Genomic DNA, 11,079 nt, shown 5'->3' with positions numbered 1-11,079 from the left:
CCGCTAGCCCTTCCGGGGCGCCTGAAGATTTCGGGTGCCGGCACCCTGGGCGGATGCCCGAAGACTCCGCCTTCCCAGGAGTCCCTGCGGCGGGGCGCGAAGATGGCGGCGGCGGCTGAACAGCCCTAAAGTAGCCGCGATGGAGCCTTCCCCGGCGCTGGGGCCGGAGCGGCTCTTTGACTCGCACCGGTAAGAGCCCTGGCGGGAAGAGGTCGGCTCCCGCATCCACCCGGCCTTCGGCGCCCGATCACCCCGCCTCTCGCCCCCAGGCTCCCGGGTGACGGCTTCCTGCTCCTCGCGCTGCTGCTCTACGCTCCCGTCGGGTTCTGCCTCCTCGTCCTGCGGCTCTTTCTTGGCATCCACGTCTTCCTGGTCAGCTGCGCTCTGCCAGACAGCGTGCTTCGCAGGTAACAACCCAGGGATTCCGGGAGGGTCAGGGCTGGGCCCGGTCCGAGGCCGTGAAGTCACCACTGCCTGCTATTTGCCAGGTTCGTGGTGCGGACCATGTGTGCTGTGCTGGGGCTCGTGGCCCGGCAGGAGGACTCCGGACTTCGGGATCATCGCGTCAGGGTCCTCATTTCCAACCATGTGACACCTTTCGACCACAACATAGTCAACCTGCTCACCAGCTGTAGCACCGTGAGTGGGGGGTGAAGCCGAGAGTTCCGTGGGGCAGTTCCCTGGGGCCCAGCTCAAGGCTCCCCTTTGCCCTCTCGGGTTTCCCTTGCGGACCACGAAATACTGAGCCTTACCCCTAATCCTGCTTCTCTACCCCATATGTCAGTTTTTCTCACTTCCCAATATTCCTTTCTTCCTTTTTCTTCTTTCCATTTCCAGCCTCTACTCAATAGTCCCCCAAGCTTTGTATGCTGGTCTCGGGGCTTCATGGAGATGGATGGGCGGGAGGAGTTGGTGGAGTCACTCAAGAGATTCTGTGCTTCCACGAGGCTTCCCTCGACCCCGCTGCTGCTTTTCCCTGAGGAAGAGGCCACCAATGGCCGGGAGGGGCTGCTGCGCTTCAGGTGGGTGAGCACAGGTATGGGTCTCCAGCTGGGTAGGTGGTCAGGTTTTTGAGTTTTCACAGTATTCAGCCCTCCCTCCATCCTGGTTGATTTCCTTTCTGTTCACTTTTAGTTCTTTCCCCTTATATTTCTTTGTTCCTCATTTATTTACTTGTACGGTTTGACAGTTTTCTGTTCTAAGTAAGGCTGGCTAGAATCCCAACCTACTCTCTCTTCCCTCTTCTAGTTCCTGGCCATTTTCTATTCAGGATGTGGTACAGCCTCTTACCCTGAGAGTCCAGAGACCCCTAGTCTCTGTGGTGAGTGTCTGTTGGACAGGGAATGTCTGGGGCTTGGAGGGTAAATGTACCATTCCTGGCCGAGGCTTAGACCTACTTCATGCCCTCCCTTCAGACCGTGTCCGATGCCTCCTGGGTCTCAGAACTGCTGTGGTCACTTTTCGTCCCTTTCACCGTGTATCAAGTAAGGTATTAACTGTCTTCTTTTTTGGTGGCTGGGAGAAGCTCACCTCTTCCTTGAAAAGTTTGTCTCTTCCTTGTCCGCTTGCAGATCTTTTAGATCAAGAGTCTATCACAGGGGCAATACAAAGTGTTTACTGTCTCCCTACCCTAATCACAACTGGGGAGAGGATGACAGACTGTACCCAGGTGCACTCAACATGATCCTGGATTTTTTTTATTTTTTATTTTTTGCAGATGGCTCCGTCCTGTTCATCGCCAGCTAGGGGAGGGGAATGAGGAGTTTGCCCTTCGTGTACAACAGGTGGTAGGGTGCACAGGCAGGGTGGAGGTGGGTTTTTTCTTAAGAGTGGAAGAAAGAAGTCTTGAGACCTTAACACTTCCAACCTTCCAATTCTTCCTAGCTGTTGGCCAAAGAATTGGGCCAGACAGGGACACGACTCACTCCAGCAGACAAAGCAGAGCACATGAAACGACAAAGACACCCCAGATTGCGCCCTCACTCAGGTATGTGACCTCTGTACACAAAGTTTTTTGGGGTTTTACAGCCTGTTGTGATTTCCTTCCTATTCCTGTGCTAGTCAGCCTCTCCTTCCTCCAAGTTCTTCACTCACCGTGTTTTGGATTTTTTTGCAGCCCAGTCTTCTTTCCCTCCCTCCCCTGGCCCTTCTCCTGATGTGCAGCTGGCAACTCTGGCTCAGAGAGTCAAGGAGGTTTTACCCCATGTGCCACTGGGCGTCATCCAGAGAGACCTGGGTATGGGAAAAAGGGTAGCCTCACACAGGAGACAGGCACAGAGAGAAATAGTGGGTGGTGAGGGGAGAAGGTGAACAGGGAAACAGACTCCCTTTTCTCTTCCCTTCTCCCCAGCCAGAACTGGCTGTGTAGACTTGACCATCACAAATCTGCTTGAGGGAGCTGTAGCATTCATGCCTGAAGATATCACCGAAGGGACCCAGTCCCTTTCCACAGCCTCCGCTCCCAAGGTGAGACCCAGGAAATGGTTAGGTCCAGGACTTGGGTGGGTAGGGGCAGTCTACATACTCCCTTTCCTTGATGTCTCTTTCTTGATTCTGAGACCCTAGCACAGTACCTCTCTTGCAAAGTAGGCATTCGATGCGTGTTTAATGATGATGACTTCGCAAGCCCTCTGACATTGTGATCACCTCAGTTCCCCAGCTCTGGCCCGGTGACCCCTCAGCCCACAGCCCTCACATTTGCCAAGTCCTCCTGGGCCCGGCAGGAGAGCCTACAGGAGCGCAAGCAGGCACTGTATGAATACGCGAGAAGGTGAGGGACTTAGAGGGCAGTGGGCAGGAAGGGTCAGATTGGAGAAGAAAGCTAATTATAGGGCCAGTATGACAAAGTCCACACAATGTCTTCTTCCTATGTCTCGCAGGAGATTCACAGAGAGACGGGCCCAGGAGGCTGACTGAGCACACGATGGCACCCAGAGCCGCAGGACGGAGACTGGGGGCAGCCCTCACCCAACTTACAACAGGCTGGACGGGTGGGTGGTGAAAAGGGAGGGATGGGGCTCCCCACAAAATCGCATTAAATTCAGGGTTTTCACTCAAGGTATCTGTTGCTTCTCTGGGTCTCAAAAACCTACCGAGGAGGTTCCTTTTCCCTTGGTTTGGGAAAAACATGGGTGAGAGCCTCCTTGTTGGTTTGTGGGAGGTGGTTGAAAGGTTGAAATCACCTCTTCGTGTCAAGAGATGAGTGATATTAAGGAAGTATAACTGAATAAAGACCAGCAGCCACTGGACCCTAGCTTTGGCGTTCAGCCCAGCTTTATGAAGAAGCAGCTTGCAAAACTACAAGTCCCAAGATGCCTTTCACTAACAAGTACACGATAAATTGTAGAGGACACATGCTCAGTGTGATGCCTGGAACTTGTTTTCCTTATAGGCTTCTGACGGGTTAAGTAAGGTGGAGCAAATGGCCCCACCCCAAAACCAGTCTAGGATTCCTGTTTAAGCCAAGCCCCAGGGTGGAGCCGGAATTTACCTTTGTACTTCACTGGGTCTGGGTTGGTGGTGACTGGCTGGGTGGGTCCAGAACTGGCTGCCATCCTGACACGTCTCAGAGCTGCAAGCAGGTTTGAATCCAGGATCCTTGTGGCCCTGTCCCCCGCCCCCCAATTCTTGCCCCCTTCCTCCTCTTATTATTGCTTTCCTCTCAGAACGTTCCCACAGGATACCCGTAATTCCTGCTGCCCTGGAGGCCCCCTGTGTTAGTCACAGGATTTTTACTACCTGACTACAGGTTAATAGTCCTCTTGTGATAATATCCCACTTTCAGACTCTGGTCGCCACTGATTTGCAGCAGGAAAGAAATGCTGGGAAGGATGGAAACCCCCACCCCCACCCCCCCACCCTCTGCCAAGTGCAGTATTACCTGAGGGTACAAGTTAGGCATCAAGTGTGGGTGGAAAGATGGTGTCAGTCATTTAATACGAGGCCTTAATCATTGCCCTGCCTTCTGTAGGTACTGCCAGTCAGCCACCATGGCCTCTCGGCTTCTGGGGCTGGCAGAAGAGTCTGGCCCAAGTCCCGGGGAGTCTGAATTGGCTGTGAACCCCTTTGATGGGCTCCCATTCTCTTCCCGCTACTACGAGCTGCTTGAGCAGCGCCGGGCCTTACCCATCTGGGCTTCTCGCTTTATCTTCATGGAGCAATTGGAGAGTAGCCCCTCTGGAGTGGTGCTGATGTCTGGAGAGCCTGGCTCTGGCAAGAGCACCCAGGTTGGGGGAGATTCTGGGAGTAAAAAAAGGGAGGGCAAGAGAACTGGTCCTTCCACAGGCAAAGTGGGGATTGGGCTGCATGGGGTTATTGGGGAGGTGGTCAAAGGGAGGCTGGCCCCAGGGTGGCTGGTGGAAGACCAGAGGACTTCCCAAATTAAAGTGGCCAGCGCCCCAGCACTTCTGACTGAAGTCCTGCATCTCACTGACTGGTTGTCCTTCCCTGTCCCACCCCAGATCCCTCAGTGGTGTGCAGAGTTTGCATTGGCCAGGGGGTTCCAGGAAGGCCAAGTAACTGTCACTCAGCCCTACCCTCTGGCCGCCCAGAGCCTGGCCCTGCGGGTTGCCGATGAGATGGACCTAACCCTGGGTCATGAGGTTGGATACAGCATTCCCCAGGAGGACTGCACTGGGCCGGACACCCTGCTCAGGTGAAGCCTCTTGCAGGCCTGACCCAAATCTAATTCCCCTCACCCAGTAGAAACAAGCCCAGCCCTCTGACATATCACCATACACTCCCTCAGCCCAGGTCACCTTTTAAATCATGCGTGACACAATGCTGAATGAAGCCCTGAACCCCAGTCAGGGCCCTCAGACATTCAGCCTCACTCTCCCAGCTGGAGTACAGCTTATGAACAAAATGTTATCAGTGGGGTTGTCGGTCTCAATATAGGTTCACAGAGTCTTTTTCTGACCTTATAATCAAAACCTAGCCCCCACCCCCAGGAAGTCACTCCCCTGAACTCCTGGAGCTGGTCAGTGTCCATACTGACTCCGCCCACTGCCAATGTCAACAGGTTTTGCTGGGACAGGCTGCTTCTACAGGAGGTGGCCTCAACCCGAGGCACAGGAGCCTGGGGCGTGCTGGTGCTGGATGAGGTGCAGGAGCGGTCAGTGGCCTCGGATTTGCTCCAGGGGCTACTTCGAAATGCCAGGCTGGGAAACCTTCCAGGGGACTCGAGAGTGGTTGTGGTTACTGACCCTGCCCTTGAACCTAAGCTCCAAGCCTTCTGGGGCAATCCTCCTATTGTGCGTGTACCCAGAGGGCCTGGTGCGTGTCCCACTCCTGTATACAAGGACGCTGTCCCTACTGATCGAGTGGAAGCTGCCTGCCAAGCTGTGCTTGAATTGTGTACGAAGGAGACTCCAGGAGATGTGCTAGTATACCTGCCCAGTGAGGAGGTAAAAATGGGCTGCAGACGGAGATTCTCACGTATGCCGCCTTCCTTTCCTGGGGGAGTTGGAGCAATACTTGTTAGGAACATTGGAGTTGGAATATTTACTATGTTGGGGTCCTAAGGAAAAACTCAAGGACTTTGGGGTAAAGAGGTCTACCACCACTTTTTTTAATGTTTTATTTATTTTTGATAGAGACAGAGCATGGGGGGTGGGGGGCAGAGAGAGAGGGAGACACAATCTGAAGCAGGCTCCAGGCTCTGAGCTGGCTGTCAGCGCAGAGCCCGACGCGGGGCTCGAACCCACGAATGTGAGATCTGACCTGAGCCGAAGTCAGAGGTTTAACCGACTGAGCCACCCAGGCGCCCCTACCACCACTTTTTTAATCCATATTAATGCAGAGACTGTGGTTCAGTGAATGCCTGAAATTATAACACCTCCAACTTTATGAGTAGGTACCTTTTTTCAGAATGAAAGACCACAGCTTTCATCAGTTTTTCAAATGGGTTTGTCACCCAAAAAGGTGAGAACTGCCTTAATGCCCCACCCCTCTCTTCAGGAAATTTTGCTGTGCTGTGAATCCTTGTCCAGGGAGATTGAGCCCTTGGCTCTCAGAGGTCCTCCACCACGAGTCCTGCCCCTTCACCCAGGACATGGTCCAGCCATCCAGGCTGCATATGAGGACACAGACTTGGGTGCCAGAAAGGTTGTGGTCACTCACTGGCTGGCTGACTTCTCCTTCTCCCTCCCTTCCATCCGACATGTCATTGACTCAGGACTGGAGCTTCGAAGTGTGAGTGAGAGAGATGAGGGGATGAGGGGACTAAAGATAGAAGTGCCCGCGCTGATCTGTGTTGGCCTTGGTTGGGGGCGGTGACAGGTGTACAATCCTCAGATCCGAGCAGAATCCCAAGTGTTGAGACCAATCAGCAAGTGTCAGGCAGAGGCGAGAAGACTTCGGGCAAGAGGGGTCCCTCCAGGTAAGAGCCTCTGCCCTTCTGAGATCAAGCATGTAAAGCCGCCACACGCTAACCCTGAGAAACCTATGGTGGCCTTCTTTCCTGAGTCTTTTCTCCCCTCAGGATCCTGCCTCTGCCTGTATCCTAAGTCCTTCCTAGAACTAGAGGCGCCTCCACTGCCCCCACCCAGGGTGTGTGAGGAGAATCTGAGCCCCCTGGTGTTACTATTAAAGAGGAGACAGATTGCAGAGCCAGGGGAATGTCACTTCCTGGACCGGCCTGGTGAGCAGCCCCCCTGCCCAAGTCCTGCTGCCTGACCTCCAGGCTCTCCAGGCTCTCCAGGCTCTGAGACTTCCTGTCCTTTAAAGCCCTGTTTCCTCACCAGCTCCAGAAGCACTGATGCAGGCCCTAGAAGACTTAGACTATCTGGCAGCTCTGGATGATGAAGGGAACCTGTCAGACCTGGGAATCATCCTATCAGAGTTCCCCCTGCCCCCTGAGCTGGCCAAAGCCCTGCTGGCCTCCTGCGAGTTTGACTGTGTGGATGAGATGCTCACCCTCGCTGCCATGCTCACTGGTATAAACCATTTGTCTCTCTGGCTCTTGTGGCCACTTCAATCCTTCCCAGCCATTTCTCGTGTTCTGGTGCTCCAAAGACCAGCCCCATCTCCTATGCTTCCCTTACAGTGCCCAAAAAGACAGCCTTAACCACTTATCCCTCTCCTGTCTTGTGAACCTTTTCCCAATGCTGGTTCCTTCCCCCAACATGCTTAAATCTCTCCTATTCTTACTAACACTCCACACCCCTCTGCCTCCACCCTCTACTCCCCAGCAGCTCTACAGAATAACCTCTGACCCAGTCTGCCTAGTGTGTTCCCGACCACAGCTTCCCAGCCTTAGGCCCACGGCAACCCTGACAAGTCTCAGCTCAGCAGTGTCATCCCACCCCACCCTCTGGGCTGAATCTACCCAACACTTCTGAGCCTTATTCCAACACTTCTCAGCCTTGAAACTGCCCCCTTCCTGCGCCTCTGTGACTGATTGCTCTCCTCCGGCTGTTCATCCTACCTCTCTGGTCATTCCCTTCCTCTCTTCCCTGGCTCCTTGTCCTCGTCTTATCCACCGTAAATTAGACCTCAGAGTTCCATCCTTTCCCCTTTTGCCTTCTCATCCCTTGAACTCTCTGAGCAAGTTCATGCATACCTATGGTCTTTCTACCATCTTTACACTTAAAACTTCCAAACCTAGGGGCGCCTGGGTGGCTCAGTCGGTTGAGCGTCCGGCTTTGGCTCAGGTCATGATCTCATGGTTCGTGGGTTCGAGCCCCGCGTCGGGCTCTGTGCTGATAGCTAGCTCAGAGCCTGGAGCCTGCTTCAGATTCTGTGTCTCCCTCTCTCTCAGACCCTTCCCCACTCACGCTGTCTCTCTCTGTCTTTCAAAAATAAATAAAAAGCATAAGAAATTAAAAAAAAACCTTCCAAACCTCATATCTCCCTCCCAATCCCATTCTTCTGAATCTCAGATTTATATATCCAACTTCTGATGGACATTTCTACCAGAATTGTCCACGGTATCCCAGCCCACACCTGAACTCAAGCACTTGCTTAAACGATTTCATCACCACCACCACAAAATCATGCCATCACCTCTGCAAAGCTCCACTACCATCATTCTAGATTAATCTTTCTCCAGGTTCTTTCATTTTTATCTCCTAAATGTTTTTTTAATTCATTTGTATCCAAACTCACTATTGGTGCCAGTATTAGATCCTCATCCCCACTTAGCTTGGATTCCTCTAGCCTCCTAACTCGCCAGGTAAGCTTTAAACACATGGACTCTCTTACTTCAAAACTCTTCTCCAACAGCTGCTCTTTGCCTTCTAGATAGAATATAAATTCATCAGCACAGCACATCCAGCCTCTCATGACGTGGCACATACCTGCCTCTCCAGCTTTATCTTCTGCCACTGGGCTACACATGCCATTCTCTCTACCCTTACTAGGTGCTTACAGTTCTCCAACCAGGCCACGCTACTAACAGCTGTGCCTTGCCATGCCCGCAGTTCAGACGCTCTGCCCCTTTGCCACTGAGCTAATTCTTAATGAAACTTAAAACATTGGCCCACACACCTGTTGTGCTGATCAAGTTTGCTTATCTCTCCTACTAGACTCTAAACTACCTGAAGGCAGAGACTGTCTTTCATTACTTATGTTCAGTGTCTAATAAAGTGTACAGCACCTAGAAGTTATCAATATCTTTTGAATATATTTCCCAAAGTGACACGTTATACCTTTTCACCCTTCCTTCTGTACTGCTGTCCTTTCTCAACCCCCTTCCTTGTTTCTGCCTCCAGCTGCCCCTGGGTTCACCCATCCTCCACACTGTGCGGAAGAAGCTGCCTTGCGCCGAGCCCTGGAACACACAGATGGGGACCACAGTTCTTTGATCCAAGTGTATGAAGCCTTTATACAGAGTGAGTAACCCACTCGGCATCTTCTTATAAAATCCCCTATTTTTCAAAGGGGAGATAGTATGCAACCAGCTGGTAGATCTGTATGACCAGGAGGAGGAGGCCCTTTGACCAAACGTAGGGTTTTCTTAGGGGTCTCTTTGTAGTTGCAGCTGTTCCCTTTCCTCTCTTAGGTGGAGCGGACAAGGCTTGGTGCCAGGCTCGGGGGCTAAACTGGGCAGCATTGTGCCAAGCCCGAAAACTTCGAGGTGAACTCCTAGAACTCATGCAACGAATTGAACTTCCCTTGTCCCAGCCAGCCTTTGGCTCTGAGCAGAATCGCAGAGACCTTCAGAAAGCACTGGTGTCAGGATACTTCCTTAAGGTTAGGGGAAAGAATTGGGGTGAAGGTTGTAAAAGGAGCAGAAAGCAGAGGGATCAAAAATTTATATGCCACTTCTGAAACTGGGGTCCAGATGGCCATTCAAAGGAATTTTTAGAACCAGAAGAAACATTTTGAGGTATTAGAGTGCAGGGGTCTATGGGAAATGCCATATGACAGGGACTGTAACACTTAGAGACGATACTTTTAATACTCTCACCACCCTTCCTAATTCTTTCTTGGCCCCCTTTTCTTTTTTCTACTGTCTTCCCCTCCCCCACTTATTCCCTAACTATCTTTGCTTTTCAATGAGGTGGCCCGAGACACAGATGGGACTGGAAATTACCTGCTCCTAACACATAAGCATGTGGCCCAGCTCTCCCCATACTGCTGTTACCGAAGCCGCCGGGCTCCAGCTAGACCTCCACCATGGGTGCTTTACCACAATTTCTCCATTTCCAAAGACAACTGCCTTTCCATTGTTTCTGAGATTCAACCACAAATGTGAGTTCCCTGACACCCCTCCTACATTGCCCATTCCTCTTCTTGGGGCCAAAATCATGGCTGGGGATTTAGCCATAAGGAAAAGAGGATATCTTAGTGGTCTGTAGTGACATACGATTTGAAGAGGTGGGGTTTGTGGACAGAATGAGAAGTTTAAGAATCTGCATTACAAGAAAGAATACAGAAATCATCTTCTAATTGTGACTCTCTCTGTCAGGCTGGTGGAGTTGGCCCCTCCATACTTCCTTAGTAACTTGCCTCCCAGTGAGAGCAGAGACCTCTTGAACCAGCTGAGAGAAGAAATGGCAGATTCTTCAATAGAGAGTGAATCCCCCTCCACCCAAGAGTTTGGAGATGCCTGTGTCCTGCAGTGATCTGCCTAAGGAACAGAACTGAACTCATCTCAAGGCATTAGACCCTCCCTCAGGCTAGCACCAAGGCAGCCAGATTTAGAAGACCAAAGGTTAGGGTCAAATGTAAATCCTGGGACCTGAGACTCAAGAAGTGGTGGACCAAGAGTGGAGGGAATTGGGTAAGCCACAGTATACATAAGGTTGGACCCTTTCCTTAGCCTTCTTCTATTTATTGGAGAGTGACTGACATGTCACCACCAAGCCCCCAACTTATGCCAAACCCGCCTTTTGTGCTTTGTTTTGTCTGATAAAAGTTATTTCTCTATATGTCAAATTTGAGTTTGGCTCTGCAGCAGCATACACAACATCCATGAGTTAGAGATGACACAGTATCATCCAACTCCCCTCACAATATCCTCTTGCCTGGTTCCCACCTGTGGTCAAGACTTCATGCTGTGACTGACCTAGCTGTCACTACCCCAGAACATGAGTGGATTGACCACAGCTGGTCTCTGACCCTGCCCAAAGCTCACTTCCCTCTGATTTTCCTGCCTCTAGGGGAAGAAGAATGAGAGTTCTATAAGAAATCAGACAGAAATCTTCCCTTTTCCACATACAACTTAACGTCTTCTTAAATCTCATGAGTATTGCAACCATCCTCAAACTCTCAACTCTCATCAACAAGCTTCCCAGAAGCCCCTGGCTCACCCACAAGCTAAAGCTGTTCTAACAACTTCAGGGACATCATGCTTTCCTTTCTTTCCAGCTGGGTGCTCATTCCCTTTTCTTCCTTTGAACTATTAACTTTGATATCCTCCATCATTTTGCACATTGTAAATGTGTTTGTAGAACATCCTTACAACTCTGCTTTTCTCCTCCGTGTCCTCCCTTAGAGAGTCTATCAAGTCCATGTGGATGTTAACCAACCTCCCCCAAAAGTACTTTTCCAGAATGTATTCTCTTTAGGTCTAGCATTTAGTTTTGCCGGCAGAGTTACCTTGCTCCAATCTTTCCATTCCCCTTCATTATCCAT

General features: G+C 51.4%; 2 protein-coding genes across 3 annotated transcripts; both read left to right on the top strand.

Annotated features, from left to right (window-relative positions):
* The first annotated feature begins 14 nt into the window (after positions 1-14).
* Positions 15-3,057, top strand: AUP1 (AUP1 lipid droplet regulating VLDL assembly factor). 2 transcript variants are annotated; one of them, XM_029937663.1, is made up of 12 exons: positions 31-189; positions 270-407; positions 489-639; positions 838-1,022; positions 1,249-1,321; positions 1,416-1,489; positions 1,718-1,784; positions 1,885-1,987; positions 2,117-2,236; positions 2,351-2,466; positions 2,652-2,770; positions 2,880-3,057. In XM_029937663.1, exons 1-12 carry the CDS (start codon positions 140-142, stop codon positions 2,914-2,916), a joined length of 1,233 nt encoding a protein of 410 aa, XP_029793523.1. In that variant the 5' UTR covers positions 31-139; the 3' UTR covers positions 2,917-3,057. The 2 variants fall into 2 exon arrangements, with proteins under 2 accessions (XP_029793524.1, XP_029793523.1); XM_029937664.1 differs by lacking the exon at positions 2,880-3,057 and having other exon boundaries at positions 15-189; positions 2,590-2,682.
* Positions 3,058-3,490: 433 nt separating this feature from the next.
* On the top strand, positions 3,491-10,373 carry DQX1 (DEAQ-box RNA dependent ATPase 1). Its single transcript, XM_029936268.1, has 12 exons — positions 3,491-3,581; positions 3,971-4,226; positions 4,461-4,654; positions 5,021-5,405; positions 5,959-6,192; positions 6,280-6,379; positions 6,482-6,640; positions 6,744-6,935; positions 8,712-8,831; positions 9,002-9,192; positions 9,503-9,693; positions 9,911-10,373. Exons 2-12 carry the CDS (start codon positions 3,990-3,992, stop codon positions 10,065-10,067), a joined length of 2,160 nt encoding a protein of 719 aa, XP_029792128.1. The 5' UTR covers positions 3,491-3,581; positions 3,971-3,989; the 3' UTR covers positions 10,068-10,373.
* The last annotated feature ends 706 nt before the right edge of the window (positions 10,374-11,079 follow it).

The sequence above is a fragment of the Suricata suricatta genome, chromosome 4 (genome assembly GCF_006229205.1).
Source record: "Suricata suricatta isolate VVHF042 chromosome 4, meerkat_22Aug2017_6uvM2_HiC, whole genome shotgun sequence".
NCBI classification, from domain to species: Eukaryota; Metazoa; Chordata; class Mammalia; order Carnivora; family Herpestidae; genus Suricata; species Suricata suricatta.
The sequence above is the reverse complement of the archived record's forward strand: the minus strand, read 5'-3'. Positions and strand labels throughout refer to the sequence as shown.